Raw genomic sequence first — 16,776 nt, forward strand, 5'->3', positions numbered from 1 at the left:
TCCTTAGATGTTTTCTCTGCTTGATGCATGCCAATGATTTGACCCTTCTCAAACAGACTAACATCTTTTCCACGACCACAGGATGTGTCTTTAGACATGGTTGTTTAAGAAATGAGAAGCTACCCATTGTATCAGTTGGGGTTAAATAACTTGTTGCCAGCTGAAAGATAATCACCCATGCAGTAATTATCCAATAGGAGGCTCCTACCTATTTGCTTAGTTAAATCCAGGTGGAGATTTTATTTATTTATTTTTTTTTTTTTGGACACGTAGTGTATTTAAAATGAGCAAATATCATAGAATCTATCTACGATCTTTGGTCATAAATCAAAGTATCAGACAAATGTTGATCTGATGATGGAGCTAGTCAGACAATCATCAGTGTAGCACCTGTCCCATGTAGCTATGCTTTTGAAATATAAAAGTAAAATGTTTTAACTTAAACACACATTCACTGAAACTTTGTATGACATGAAGTAGTTCATGATTTTAGTCTATGATTCTAGACTCCTGTCAGCTGTTTGGGAGTCTGATGGCAGTGAGGAAAAAGGACTTCTTCAGTCTTGAGGTGCTGCATTTTAGACTCTACCAACAACACAGACTGTTCCACTCCTGCCCTCAGGCCGCAGGTGGTGGGGTCCTCTGTGATGGAGGCAGCTCCCCTGAGGACTCGCCTGTGAAGTCCTGGTGATCTTCTCAGCAGTCTTCTTCACTCTCTGCAGGCGTTTCTGGTCCATGGCCGTAGTGCTGCTGTACCACAAGGAGATGCAGCTGATCAAGATGCTCTGAACAATGCAGCTGTAGACAGGGACGGACTGGGACAAAAATTCAGCCCTGGCATTTTAAACCAGACCGGCCCACCACATTCAATAACACACACCTTTTCAGTCTTTTGGTCTCCTGAACGTGTATAACAACTGTGCAACTCTTTAAAACCATGTACCTTAAGCAATGCAATGAGTTACCAGGAATCAGTGAGAGTGGACACATTCAGTTCTTCCAAAAAGTGTAATTTATTAACCCTACAAAAATGTATACTCCACCACTCCATCACAGTAATAATTCTTAAAGCAGCATTCATCTGTTTTTACTGGTTAATACTTTGTTCTACCGGATTTTTGTCATCTTGCTGTGAGTGGTGATCTAAAAAGATGTGTAACATAGAAGGATCAGGACGGACAAAGTAATCTATGTCCTCCTGCTCTCTGCTCTCCTCTCTCTCACTAACACTCTCCTCCTGAGTTTTTTTTTTTTTTTTTTTTACATAAGGATGAAGAATTATTGGATTCTCTGATAAACAGACACACAGCTGCATTGACATAACACTGACAATAATGAACAAACTGATGTCATTTTAAAGTGTGATGTTCTTTCACTTTAGTCTACATCACAGGTGTCAAACTGATCCGTGAAAGGGCCGCTGTGGCTGCAGGTTTTCATTCCAACCATGCAGCAGCACACCTGACTTGGCTCAATCAATCAACTGAACTGCCTTCACACAGTCATTTCAGGTGTCCTCTTGCTTGATTGAAACAAAAACTTGCCAGCCACACCCACTGCATGGGTGCTGCATGGTTGGAATGAAAACCTGCAGCCACAGTGGCCCTTTCACGGATCAGTTTGACACCCCTGGTCTACATTGTCTTTAGCCACCTAAGTTTCATAAAAACTGGCCCAAAATCATTTCCCAGGTCTAAAAAGTAGCTTAGTCTGGGCCTACTAGTTAAACAATGAATAGCCTGATAATGAAATCAGAATGCTGCCCGCTGACTGACTGTTGTTGTTGGTGAATGGTGGTTTTAAAAAGTGTTCTCACACAAGACTATTTAGTTCAGGATGGAAGACATAACAGTACTAACCTAGGCTTATTTTCTCATCCAGTCAGTGAACACAGTGTCTAATAAATAGCCGCTAGTGATAAGGACGTTAGATAATTTAACCTGCTTTTACAATACAAACTAACTTGGCCACAGAACATTAGCCAGAATATTAGTGACTTTTTTGTTGAGACCTCCATATTGGCAGGAAAACCGAGGCTGTCAGAGTTTACTGCTCACTTTAAACACAAATTACAATATTAAGTAATATCAAGTAACATAACAGGACTAAACAGTAACTGTTTAATCCTGAATTTCCTGGAAACAAACACCTGAGCTGACTGTTTTTTTTTGTTTTTTTTTTTGCCTAATGCATTACACTGGCAGGACCAAACCGAAAGGGGTTGGCGTTTAACAATGGGATTAGGTCAGACCAGTGTCAATCTGCCCGCTGATCTACTGGTTTAACGGGCTGCTCAGAACAATATGTAAATTTAAAAAAAGTGTCGGGACTGTCGGCCCACCAGGAAAATGCCCGGTCTGCCTGATGGCCATTGAGATGGTTGGTGGTGGGGAGGAAGGTTCTGCGGAGCAAAACAGTCCTGCAGGGTGCTCCAGAGTTTGACATATTTGGTGACGGGTTTTGTTGGTTTTATCTGTAGGCTGGGTACAGGAAGAGATGTGGTCTGTTTGTCTGAAGTGGGGGTGGTGTGCAACCCTGTATGCACCCCATATGTAACTGTATACATGATCCAAGGTGTTTTTCTTGCAGGTGGCAATGTCCACATGTTGGTGATATTTGGGGAATACAGTCCATAGCTTGCACTGATTGAAGTCTCCCATTGTGAGAATAACGTCATCAGGATGAGCTGTCTCTGATGACGTCATGGAGCTTGCTGAGCGCTCTAGTGGAGTTGGCTCACGGGGGCTCACGCGACTAAAATAGTGGACTGAGCAACCACTGACATTAACATCAGAGCCATGCTGCTAGTGTGGCTAAAAGAAAAGAGAAGAAGAGACAGCCATGTTGATGTGAACATTAGAGAAACACATCATGGAGTTGAAATATGATCCTACTTCCTCATTTGGACTCGTTCACCTCAGCTGACTCTCTCAACGGCACACAGGTTTTTGTATTAGTCTTTTTCACTGTGTGGAGGAGGCTACTACATCTTTGGCTCTGGAACTAAACTGTATGTAACAGGTAAGAAGAAACATTTCTTTTCCTTCAGTTGTTTTATTGTAGAAGCTGAAAATGTGTTTAAAGTCAGTTTGTGCTGCTTCAGCCTTTCCATGTTAGTTTTTTCCTCATTAGTAGAGAATTCATCCTGCAGCCATTGTTCCATAAGAAAAGCTCAATCATTTCTGAAAACATGTTGAAATCTGACTGAACAACTAAAGTTCTTCTTTATTTCTGTAAATATTAGTGACGTTCCAAACATTTAGGATTTGATCATCTCAGTAATTCTGTGACATGTGTTGTTGAAAACAAGATGATATTTGATGTTCAACTATTTCAGATTGTTTTGAAGTGTCTATCGATTGTATTGGATCATTTCTGAAAGTTAGAACCTTGTCAGATCTAATCGCTGTCAGTTATTATTTATCTGATGGTAAATGTGTCTTTAATTGATAATGGATTCATAGAAAAAGAAAAAAACACAAAGTGAATGTGATATTAGAAGAAAGAGAATTGACTCAAACAATGTTTTATTACTATCATCAGCATAAAGTATTTAAACATTTGAACATGACTGACACAAACTTGTATATTGATGTGTTTTATTAGTGATTAAAGTCTGTGCTCTTAAATGTGGAATATTCAATACATATTGGAATCAGTGAAATGACAAACGTACAACTGAAAAACACAATTCAGGGATTTAGAAATGATTTAAATATTTAATTTAATACAAAATAATACAAAAGTTAAAAATAGTTGCTTCTTTTGATTTCATGTCACAGCTTAACAAGGTTTAATTTAATTAAATTTAATAGAAAGTAGTACATAGATAATATATTTTTTTTCTTTTTAAAGGAATAGTTGCTTATTTAAATTCAGGCTGCTCTTCATTAACTTGCACATTTATGAAAGCACCATTAATGCTGAACCATATGTAGAGGTTTTGGAGCAACAAATGCTGCTATCCAGATGACGTCTTATTCTGGAAGGCCTTTCTCAAAATAAAATAAAATAAAATAAAATAAAATAAAATAAAATAAAGGAGCATCTAAAATCTTATATTAAATCAGATTGTAAAATATTTCCCGTTCTAAACTACAGCAGCTGTGAGTTGATAAAAGACGATGTGATGAAACACAGTCGAAATGTTTCTGTCCCAACTTCTTTGAAACGTGTTGTTGGATTCAAATTCAAAACCAGCAAATAATGTCTTTTGATGAAGATAAAATAAAATAATCCTTTATTTATCCCACCGTGGGGAAATTTGCAGCGTTGCAGCAGTAGACAGTTTAAGGACAGAGCACACAGGAGATAAAAAGAAGTAATAAAACATTAAATAAATACAAAGAATAGAAACTGAAATACAATAGAAATCCTACTTACGTATGTATGTATGTATATTGCACATGAAAGAATAAATGATATGCAAACAGAAGTTCTTCCAAATATATTAAGGATATTCCAGTTTGTGTTGTGATTGTCCAGCGTGTGTTTGGTCTACTGGGAGCAGGCTTGATTATACAACTGATGATTGATCAACCACTGGATCTGTTCTGATTGATTTTATATAGCATCAGTTATTTTGGAAACAGAAATTTACATGAAGATATATTATAATGTCTACTGAATATGTAGACCGATCAGCCGTAACATTATGACCGGTGAAGTGGTTAGACGACTGGGTCAGAGCATCTCCAGAACTGCAGCTCTTGTGGGGTTTTCCTGGTCTGCAGTGATCAGTATCTATCAAAAGTGGTCCAAGGAAGGACAAGAACCAGAGACAGGGTGGTCATGGGCAGAAAAGGATCATTGACCCTTGTGGTCCCATCCAACAGACGAGCTACTGTAGCTCAGACTGCTGAAGAGGTTAATGCTGGTTGAACTTTGTTCTGTATTGATGAGTAGTTTAGTGATCAGAGTCCATGTAGTTTCCAGGATCAGACTGAATGCAGAGCAGTGCTGGAAGCTGCTGCTGACTGTGTGAATGTGTGTGTGCTGCCAAACTTCAGATGAGCAGGTAGTGAAGCCCGTGGTGAGCGTGTACCCAGCAGCAGCATCCAGAGCCCACCTGGAGGGGAAGAGCTCCCTGCTGTGTCTGGCGTCATCCATGTTTCCTCCTCTGGTCCAGTTCTCCTGGAAAAGACAGAAGAAGAACGACCCTCTGAAGGGGCTGACCCCTGCTCAGGGAGAGCAGCTGGAGCTCAGAGAGTCGGGACGCAGCGCCTCCATCTGTCTGGTGGATAGAGATGATCTGGACAAGTATAAATATCACTGCTCCGTCAAGTACGAGGAGGGGACAGTGGAGGTCACAGTGGAGGACACAGTGAAGGCCACAGTGGAGCCCCAAAGCCAACAAGGTAATGAAGGCTTGGTGACTGTGTTCAGCAGTGATTCAGCTTCATGTGGAGACGCTGTCAAAGAGAGCAGAGGAGCAGAGGACTGACATTTCTCACTGCAGCTCCAAACATTTGACTCCTTTTCTGTTTCAGAGGTTCCAGCTCCAGCAGCCTCCTGTCCTCCAGAGAGAGAGCCAGCAGACCTGCCAGCTCTGCAGCAAGATCACTGTAAGATCACCTGCTGCCTCTCTGCATGGACAGCTCCAATGTCCAATGAGGACACTAGAACAACTTTACAGGATTAATCTGACACTTCCACTAATTCATATCTGTCTGTCTGTCTGTCTGTCAGTGTCCTTCCAGTCTCAGTGCAGGGTGAAGCTGCTCTGTCTGCTGTACACAGTGCTGATAGTGAAGAGTCTGGTGTACTGCTGTGGACTCTCTCTGCTGATGAGCCTCAGAAACAAGGGACCGTCCACCAACTCCACACATGCTGACTGACTGTTTTCTGCTGGTCTTTTCTCTCCATCAGATCTCATCAGTTCATCTCATTCATCACTTTGATCAGTATTCACAAATCTTGTTGTAATGTGCTTCTTTGTAATCTGTATCTTTTCATTCACGTCTTGATTGTCATCCTGGAAATAGAAACACATATATTCACATAGAAATCTGCTCTTATGACGTCTTCATTCTCTAGTAGTCTAGTTTATTTCCACTTTCAACTGTGACTTGTATAATAATCATCATCAGTTTCCAGCAGGCTGTTTCTTCTGCTCTTGTGTTTCTTTCTAATAAATGCGGACTCCACCAGGCTGCTCTTTTCTTTCACTGGAACACACTCAATAAACACAAGAAACTGACACAATCCCAGAGTCTGGCTTTGATAAACTGCTTTTTTATGTCTTAACAAAGCAAGTCAAATACTTTAGCTCGTATATTAGGAACTGTTGGACGTCAGTAAATAAAGTTGAAGCTTAAGCAGCTTCCAGTTCCTGGATGTGACGTCTATGAACCCTGTGAATGAAGCACAGACTGCTGCACTGATAAAAAATGAAGCTGGAATAGAATTTCCATGAGAAATGTGGGTCAGTGTGGTTAATGAGGTGAACTCATGGTGGATTAGAACTGACTGGAACGTTCAGACTTTTTTTGTCAACTATAACTCAGTGAAATAATGAGACTTGAGGTGAACCAACATGGACGCCTGCTTCAGAACAACAGCATGACTTGTTTATCTCATGGGTTTGTGTCTCTGTCTCAGTGAGGCTTGTGTTTGGTTCTGATTAATGAGAAAGAACAGGAAGCATTATTGTTTCCTATAGAAGTTGAAAATCTTCTCATGGGATCAATTTAAACACTTTGCAGGCAAAGAGTTCAACTTCTTTAAAGTTCTATTTATCAGAGAGGAGAAATTTATGAGAGGATGGAAGATTTTAAACACACCACAATAAAATAATTAGTTTCATTTCATTGAAGAAAAAAATAAACATAATTACTGATTGTAATGTTTAATAATAAATGTAAATGTGTTTCTCTCTCAGATGAAGAACACAGGTGCTTCCTGGAAAGATTCTTTAACCACAGCTGGTGGTTGAAACTGTCATTGTGTCATTAAAGTGTAAAGCCACAGCTAACGGTGTGGAGGCTGCAGAGCACAAACCCACACAGCCCGTCTGCTGCAGGAAGGAAGTCTGATTGGCTGTCAGCAGTTTGTTTTCTGTCCTAATAACCACTGAGAACAGATTCATATCTGCTGCTGAACACACTCATCACCTCCCCTCCCTTTCTCTTGTTTTCTGTAAACCTTTTTTCCTCTGAGCCCTCCACCCACACAGAGTTGAACTGAGTCCGATCACCCACCTGAAGCTCATGTCCTGGTAACATGTTCAGGGTATTTAGAGGTTTGGATGATTAAAGATGCACTTTACACTTTGAAATAAACAATAAGAACATTAATTAAATGTTATTTTATTGATCAGACACCTCTGTGATTAATGACTGATCAGGATTTATCCACTAACAGGTCCAGTTAGAGGACCATGAACTTTCAGTGTTCAGCTCTCGAACAGTTGAATTTCCACTGACACACTGACCTGCTGCTAATGAAACTATTTCATGACTGTTAATTAAACACATCCTTCATTTGATCAACATTCAAACTTCAGCACTGACTCATCAAACCGCTGGATGATAGTTTTTAACAGTCGTAGCTTCAAATCAGCTCTGCTCTTTGTTCATCTGTGTAAACAACAGTGTCGTCAGCGTAGAGTTTGACATCCACACTGACACATTTATATTAGAGAACTAATACACAAACTAAATCATCGGAAGACACAGAACTGAAACTGGTGGAACAACCACAAACACTAGATATTCATTTTGATTTAAAATGTCTTAGGAAGAATCATCAAATTACTTTGGTGTGTCAACATAATGATTCTTTAGACAAGAAGAAAAACAAAACACCATTATTGTTTTAAAGTTGTTGTATTTTAATAGAACAGAATAAAAGGATGAACACACTGCATTGTATTTCGATAATAAAAATAAAAATAAAGCAAACACATGTTTTATTAAATGTTGAAACATCTACAAGGAAGTTAATTCTTCAACTGGTGTAATATTTAGAAGTTACATTTAAGAGATTTGATAAAGAAACTCTGATAAATCTATCTGACTCTACATTACAACCAAAGCATCATGACTAACATTTGTGAATACTGATCAAAGTGATGAATGAGATGAACTGATGAGATCTGATGGAGAGAAAAGACCAGCAGAAAACAGTCAGTCAGCATGTGTGGAGTTGGTGGACGGTCCCTTGTTTCTGAGGCTCATCAGCAGAGAGAGTCCACAGCAGTACACCAGACTCTTCACTATCAGCACTGTGTACAGCAGACAGAGCAGCTTCACCCTGCACTGAGACTGGAAGGACACTGACAGACAGACAGACATGAATTAGTGGAAGTGTCAGATTAATCCTGTAAAGTTGTTCTAGTGTCCTCATTGGACATTGGAGCTGTCCATGCAGAGAGGCAGCAGGTGATCTTACACTGACCTTGCTGCAGAGCTGGCAGGTCTGCTGGCTCTCTCTCTGGAGGACAGGAGGCTGCTGGAGCTGGAAGCTCTGAAACAGAAAAGGAGTCAAATGTTTGGAGCTGCAGTGAGAAATGTCAGTCCTCTGCTCCTCTGCTCTCTTTGACAGCGTCTCCACATGAAGCTGAATCACTGCTGAACACAGTCACCAAGCCTTCATTACCTTGTTGTGGTTGGGGCTCTACTGTTGCCTTCACTGTGTCCTCGACTGTGTCCTCCACTGTCTCCCCCTCGTGCTTGACGTAGCAGTGATATTTATACTTGTCCAGATCATCTCCATCCACCAGCCTGATGGAGGCGCTGCGTCCCGACTCTCTGAGCTCCAGCTGCTCTCCCTGAGCAGGGGTCAGCTCCTCCAGAGGGCCGTTTTTCTTCTGTCTTTTCCAGGAGAACTGGACCAGAGGAGGAAACATGGATGAGGCCAGACACAGCAGGAAGCTCTTCCCCTCCAGGTGGGCTCTGGATGCTGCTGGGTACACGCTCACCACGGGCTTCACTACCTGCTCATCTGAAGTTTGACAGCACACACACATTCACACAGTCAACAGCAGCTTCCAGCACTGCTCTGCATTCAGTCTGATCCTGGAAACTACATGGACTCTGATCACTAAACTACTCATCAATACAGAACAAAGTTCAACCAGCATTAACCTTTTCAGCAGTCTGAGCTACAGTAGCTCGTCTGTTGGATGGGACCGCAAGGGTCAATGATCCTTTGCTGCCCATGACCACCCTGTCTCTGGTTCTTCTCCTTCCTTGGACCACTTTTGATAGATACTGATCACTGCAGACCAGGAAAACCCCACAAGAGCTGCAGATCTGGAGATGCTCTGACCCAGTCATCTAACCACTTCACCGGTCATAATGTTACGGCTGTTACGTCTGATCACGTCGTCTTTTATCAACTAGCGCTGTAGTTTAGAACGAGAAATATTTTACAATCTGATTTAATACAAGACTTTAGCTGCTCCTGTTTTATTTTATTTTATTTTATTTTATTTTATTTTATTTTATTTTATTTTATTTTATTTTAAGAGAAGCCTTCTAGAAAAAGACGTCATCTGGATAGCAGCATTTGTTGCTCCAAAACCTCTACATACAGTTCAGCATTAATGATGCGTTCACAAATGTGCAAGTTAATGAAGAGCAGCCTGAATTTAAATATGCAACTATTCCTTTAAAAAGAATAAAACAAGTACTATTATCAATTAAATTAAATTAAATTAAATCATTTCCAAATCCCTGAATTGTGTTTTTCAGTTGTACGTTTGTCATTTCACTGATTCCAATATGTATTGAATATTCCACATTTAAGAGCACAGACTTTAATCACTAATAAAACACATCAATATACAAGTTTGTGTCAGTTATGTTCAAATGTTTAAATACTTTATGCTGATGATAGTAATAAAACATTGTTTGAGTCAATTCTATTTCTTCTAATATCACATTCACTTTGTGTTTTTTCTTTTTCTATGAATCCATTATCAATTAAAGACACATTTACCATCAGATAAATAATAACTGACAGCCATTAGATCTGACAAGGTTCTAACTTTCAGAAATGATCCAATACAATCGATAGACACTTCAAAACAATCTGAAATAGTTGAACATCAAATATCATCTTGTTTTCAACAACACATGTCACAGAATTACTGAGATGATCAAATCCTAAATGTTTGGAACGTCACTAATATTTACAGAAATAAAGAAGAACTTTAGTTGTTCAGTCAGATTTCAACATGTTTTCAGAAATGATTGAGCTTTTCTTATGGAACAATGGCTGCAGGATGAATTCTCTACTAATGAGGAAAAAACTAACATGGAAAGGCTGAAGCAGCACAAACTGACTTTAAACACATTTTCAGCTTCTACAATAAAACAACTGAAGGAAAAGAAATGTTTCTTCTTACCTGTTACATACAGTTTAGTTCCAGAGCCAAAGATGGGGTAGTCGTAGCCATAGCCACACAGTGAAAAAGACTAATACAAAAACCTGTGTGCCGTTGAGAGAGTCAGCTGAGGTGAACGAGTCCAAATGAGGAAGTAGGATCATATTTCAGCTCCATGATGTGTTTCTCTAATGTTCACATCAACATGACTGTCTCTTCTTCTCTTTTCTTTTAGCCACACTAGCAGCATGGCTCTGATGTTAATGTCAGTGGTTGCTCAGTCCACTACTTTAGTCATCATGGATTGGATCTGGACTAAAGGATGGATGATGGATTGACATCAACCTTTCTCGAGGATCAACTTCCTTAATTGACTTTGTTGATTGAGACTATTTATCTAGCGCCACCAGCAGGTCAACATCTGTGGTTCAGACTGAAACATCTCAGTCACTGTTGGAGGATGAGCACGAACAGTTCAGGTAACCTACCACTAAAATGAGAAAGGTATTTTTTCCTATCACCTTCAACCACAGTATAAACAAACGCTGTAATACAATGTGAATGTGTTCCAGTGCACTGACCATGCTTTCTATGGAGAGAGAACTAGTCAGGAACATGCCTGATCTCAATGGGAAACTGATCATCTGTTGTAATGTTGTAGCCTAAAGTTACTGAACATTGCTAATGTGTGTTAATGCTGTTAAGCTAAGCTAAAGTTAATAACTAATTCCCACTAACTAGTGTCAGTGTTTCCTGGAACTGACATCCATTGGGTCTCTCCTCATCTTTCTGTCACCTGTTCCCTCATTGTTTCCCCTCACCAGTTCCCACTCTCAGCATGCTAAACTGAATGGACAGGGAGAGTGTGAGGACTAAACAACTGCATCATTTTATTTTAGTGTTTGATCAGTGAAGTGGTCACTAAGTCTCAGACTCCAACGCTCACAAGCATCGACTCAGGCCTGCACCGTTTTATTTGAATGGACATTCCTTTTATTTTTTGGTTTAATGCAGAGTGAATGTGTGTTAAAGTTAAAAGATTTTATTTACCTTTGTTTTATTTCCTGTGTATTTTTAATATTGCATTTAAAATTCAGTTTGAGTCACTTGAGTTTACAGTTTGATAAGAGGAGAGGATTTAAAACAGATGCACTTCCAATATATTCTTAGTAGGATTTAGACTGAGTCAATATATTCTACTAAGTGGAGGCACCAACCAGTTCATTTATTTGTATTATTTCAGTAAAGGTAAAAGATGAAAAGTTCTTGTTGATATGATGAAGCACAACATTAAAAGAGCCCATAGTACTAGAACACCCAAACTATATTTAACTCCATTTATTAATAGCTACATGGGACAGGTGCTACACTTTGATTTATAATCAAAGTATCATAGATAGTTTCCATGGTATTTGCTCATTTTAAACAAATGGTTTTAAAAACCTTAATACTATCAAATGAATGAATCTTGACTGCCTGCGACACTTAACAGGAATTCGCGGTTACAGAAGATGAATGAATGAATAGTTAACTAGTTAAAAGAATTTGGAGTTCTTGACAATGTAGAGGTTGGCAAAATTCACTCTTGTGCAACATTAAACAGACAACAGGTATGTTTAAAATACATTTATTAACAAGAATAAAAATAAAAACATACGATCTAACTATCCAAAAAAGGTTCATAAAAAGTAGGATTCTACAGGCAAAAACACAGCTGTGAGATGGGTTCACCAGTGTCACCGATCGTGGCCAATCTCTACATGGAGGAGGTCGAGACCAGAGCCCTGAACTCTTTCACAGGAAACACCCCCACCCACTGGTTCAGGTATGTGGACGACACTTGGTTTAAACTCAAGACAAAGGAAGTGGAATCTTTCACACAGCACATCAATGCAGTGGACAGCAACATCAAGTTCACTCAGGAGGACATCAGCAGAGGTAGTTTGGCTTTCCTGGACTGTCTGGTGCATGTGGAGGAAGACAGAAGCCTCAACATTGAAGTGTATAGAAAACCCACTCACACTGCTCAGCACTTATTATTTGATTCCCACCACCCCCTGGAACACAAATTAGGGGTCATCAGAACTCTTCAGCACAGTCTGTACCCACAAGACTGGATGGCAAGGAGAAAGAATAGAAACACATCAAATGGACACTCAAGACATGTGGATACCCCAACTGGGCCTTTGTCAAAGGGTCAAAAAGATATCCCAAAAAGGACAGAGAGGAAAAGAGCAACAAAAGACACCCAGCTGGAGCCGAGCAGCTGGGTGTCTCCAGAGGAGAGGTGTGGAGTTGAGGAGAGGAGTGGAGGAGAAGAGGAGAACAAAAGCCAAGCAGAGAATTTTATATGACCTGATGACCTCAGAGGTCACATGCCACTGTCAGCCAATGATAACTGCTGGGTCATTTTTCACTCCTGGAAGATTGTGGGACTTAGAGTTCAGGTGCTTTCCTCTGTTTCTAAGACAAAGACAGCCATGTAGTTAACTTAGTGAGTTTCCATAGCACACCACCAGGTTCAGGTCCCAACACAGAGCCTGGAGCAACACCTAAACTTTACCAGAGCCAAGCTGAATCTTATCCTGCACTAGTCTGCACTCTCCTTGGCTGATTATTCACAGCCTGACTTGTGCATTGGAGTCAAACTTTTGAGAGAAAGCCTGTACCATGAATATATCTTCTGCTCTTTGATTGAATTCTTTTGATTGACTTTGTATTTCTGCTCTTTGTTCTTCTCTGTCTTGTTTTCATCTTTTTTCTAACTGTTGAAATATCTGCTAACAACATCAATAAATCTGATGTCAAATAAATAGTGAGAGCAGGAAAGAAGAATCTCCCTCAGCTCAGTATGTTTGGGACTCTGTCTGAGATGGAGGTGAAATATGTGAACCTGGGCTGTGGTTTACTGCTCTCTTCCTGTCACAAACACTGTTTGACATCTGTTCATCTGTTGGTTTTTGTTCAGGCTGCTCACATCATTTCTCACTGTGGGGAACATCCTTCATACAGAAGCAGTAGTAGGTGGCTGAATGATCGACTTTAATGTTGGTAATGTTCAGCTCACAACCGTTTTGTTTATTCACAGTTGAGAAATCATTTTTCTGAGGATGATTGTAACCTTTATAAATTCTACCGTTGCTTCTATCAATATGAAGAATCACTCTGAATGTTTCTGTTTCTTTCTTCTGGTACCAAAATATATAAGTAGTACACTGGTTAGTTCCTCCACATCTGAAGGAGACTGTTTGACCAACTCTCCTGGTCAATGTTAACTGGTCCTGGGTCAGCTCTGCTGCCATGGCAACCAGCGCTGTAGAGACACAGACAGATAGATGAAGGTTAGTGAGACAGTGTTTGTTAAAGGTGGAGTTTGTTGGAAACACTCACCTGAACACAGACAGCACAGAGCAGCAGCTGGGAGGAAAAGCATTTTGTGCAGTGGTGTATCCTCTGGTGAACCTGGGGAGAAGTGGAGCTCTGATGCAGCTGAGGCCCAACAAGGACGAGCTGTGAGATCAGACGAGGCCACGTGGTTTCTAGCAGGTCCTCAAAGCTCCCATCAGCCCCTGCAGCCCACAGATGAGACTGCTGCTGCTGATTGACAGCTCAGATGAAGCTGCTGTGTGCTTTCATGGTCTTGATTTCAATCTGACAGCAGATATTCAGATCTAATCATTCTCTCAGATAAGTTGAAATAAAGTTTTGATTTCTGACGCAATGTACGGCAAAAATAAGCCTCTCACCTTAAGCATAAAAATATCCAATCTGGACATTAAACAGATGGAAGGAGACATCTCCCTCTGCCTGGGACGACCATCTAACTGACACTTGAGTTTACAACAGGATTTGGAGAGGACCACTTTACGACCACCTTTGTTCGTTAACCTAAAGGTTGTGCAGGAGCCACAGGACAAGGAGAAGATAAGACAACCAGACTGTGTTTTAATGGTGAGAACTGAAAGAACATGGCTAACAAAACAACTCTTCCAGAGACTGTAGTACCATGTAGAGAAACTGACAATGTATCAGTGACTTTACTGCATGTCAGACTGTGTGAGGTTGGTTTATGAAATCTGGTTTTGACCAGTGTCAGACTGCACATTCAATTTGAGGCTGGTAAACTGTGCAGTGGATATGTGGTGAATCTTCCAGAAGCAAAGAACTAAACTTTTACAGGATATGAAAATGAAGTACTCTGGATGATCTATGAAGTTCTTTGTGGTGTATCATCATTAGTACTGAAAACACTGCTCCCTGTCAACTGGAGTCTTCTCTTTGTTTCTGAGCTTCTATCATTTCATGTTTCTATGTGTTTTTGATTTCATCAGTTTTTTCTACTTTCCAACTTTAGAGGTGACACAGAGCAAGAGGAGTTATTCTAAGAGTTGATTTTATAGTTCTCTGTGTCACCAGAGTTTTAAATAGAAAAGTTTTGAGTCCACAGTTGGGAAGTAAGTTGTTGACAGAAGTTATTTGAAATACGGATGTTTACTGCCATCTCGTGGCCAAAGTCTGGAACTGCGGTACTGCATTTTAAATAACTTGAAACGAGCGGTGTTTATGTGATTATAATAACTTAATAACTGTCCAAATCAACATGAATAAATTGGTATTATTGTCATTATTAAAAATGGACATTGTTGTTGATTAAACCTCAACACTTAGTGCAGTTTTAATGACAGTTTACTTCATGTTGAGTTGACATTTAACAGGACATTTTAAACATTTACTACCCTCTACTGGTCAAATCGAGGAACTGCAACACATACTAATCATCAAGTTCGTCAAAAGACTGTATAAAGTAGATATACAGTCAGTGGTTAGAGGTGAGAGTAGAAAATGAACTTCCGGTAAAAAATAAAAAGTAACCACACAGACAAATATATCATAAATACAATAGAACGAGGACATTTCAATGCATCGCTGCCACGCCAGAAAAAACGGATCATTGTCAGTGAAAGTGAGTCCTGTGTTTAAAAGCCATATTTCTCTACCTGTCTGATTCTAGGTGTGTTGAGTTCATCTTAATTATTTTCAACCCACAGTCCTAATTATACTGCTTGTGTTAGATCACTCAATATGCTGTCTACCAGAGAGGGAGTCAACACATTTAAATGAACAGAAAGTCAGTGATGTTTCTAAGGCTGCAGGTTTGGTTGATGAGGATGTTCTCACTCAGGTCTGTTTGTGTGGATCGTCCTTTCAGCCTCTTGATGGTCACAGTGGTCGTGGAAAGGGTGTCATGAAGGTGCCAGGAGTTCTGGGTCTTCTGAGCTTGAGGTTCAGACTGTGAAGGAGGACGTGAAGGGAGTGGACAATTTAATGTGCTACTGTTGTAAGAAAAAAGGGCCATATTGTGTCAGGATGGCCTGTTATTGAAAAAGCCACATGGAAAACCAGTAGCTTTGGTCAACAAACCTGTGGCGTCTGAAGAGTTGTCCACTGACTTGGCTCCGTTTGTTATGGATGGTGTTTTCTTGTTGGTTGGTAACGACCATAAAATCCCAGTGAAGATCTTTCATTTTGGAGGGAGTTTGACCCTTTGATAATGGATCTACTGTAAGATCTGGTTTGGCATGAAAGATATTGGTGTGCTGTTGCATTAAGTCTTTGTCTGGAAGTTTCCAGCAGTTCCAGCAGCTTGTGCTGTTACTTGATCTACACGTAAACTGGACCAGGAGGAAGTTGATGTGAGTGACAGTTTTTTCTTTTCTGATTCTAGTGTTGGTCACTTGTGTTCTTCAGAAGTTGCAGAGGATGTCACGAGTTCAAAGACGGCAGTAGAGAGGGTTCAGAGGAGCTGTCCAGTGCTGAAGTTACCTCTCCTTGTGTTAGCCTGGCAGTAGAGAGGGTTCAGAGGAGCTGTCCAGTGCTGAAGTTACCTCTCCTTGTGTTAACCTGGCAGTAGAGAGGGTTCAGAGGAGCTGTCCAGTGCTGAAGTGAGGGACTGTGGTTTGTCAGTGGCCTTGACCCAAGGAAAGTTGTCAAACTCTGACATTTTGAACAATCTCTCAGGTTGCTTGGCTCATCTTTCTGATGTATAGTGTTCTGATCTGGTAGAGTTCATTGAGTCTAGTAAATCCTTGTTTGCTGATACTCCTTCCCAGACTCATTTGCTAAAACACGATATAAACGTGGGTGACTCCTGAGGAAGCTTCCTTTGTGACTCAAGTCATTTTTCCATCAATTGTCTACAGATAGATTATTTCACTTCTTCTTCACTATATCTTAATTCCATATATTCAGTTGACTGTGCCTTTAAACAGCTTAAACGTTTCCAGAAAATTATGTCATGGCTTTAGAAGCTTCTGATTAGCTGATATAATTTGAGCGGAGATCTAGTAACAGCACAAGCTGCTGGAACTGCTGGAAACTTCCAGTCAAGCTCATTTGGAGACTGTCTAATGGGAATCAGTGTCACACAATAAAGCTAAGTGTCATTC

The 16,776-nt window shown here is 40.2% G+C and overlaps 1 protein-coding gene across 1 annotated transcript; it reads left to right on the top strand.

Moving 5' to 3' along the window:
* Positions 1-2,985: 2,985 nt before the first annotated feature.
* On the top strand, positions 2,986-15,626 carry LOC311488940 (uncharacterized protein; the record flags this gene model as incomplete). The annotated part of the gene is made up of 3 exons (XM_084545809.1): positions 2,986-3,021; positions 5,010-5,371; positions 15,540-15,626. The coding sequence occupies exons 2-3, from the start codon at positions 5,108-5,110 to the stop codon at positions 15,624-15,626; spliced, it is 351 nt and encodes a 116-aa protein (XP_084401935.1). The 5' UTR covers positions 2,986-3,021; positions 5,010-5,107.
* Positions 15,627-16,776: the final 1,150 nt, after the last annotated feature.

This window comes from Chelon labrosus, assembly GCF_963514085.1.
Source record: "Chelon labrosus genome assembly, chromosome: 6".
NCBI lineage: Eukaryota > Metazoa > Chordata > Actinopteri > Mugiliformes > Mugilidae > Chelon > Chelon labrosus.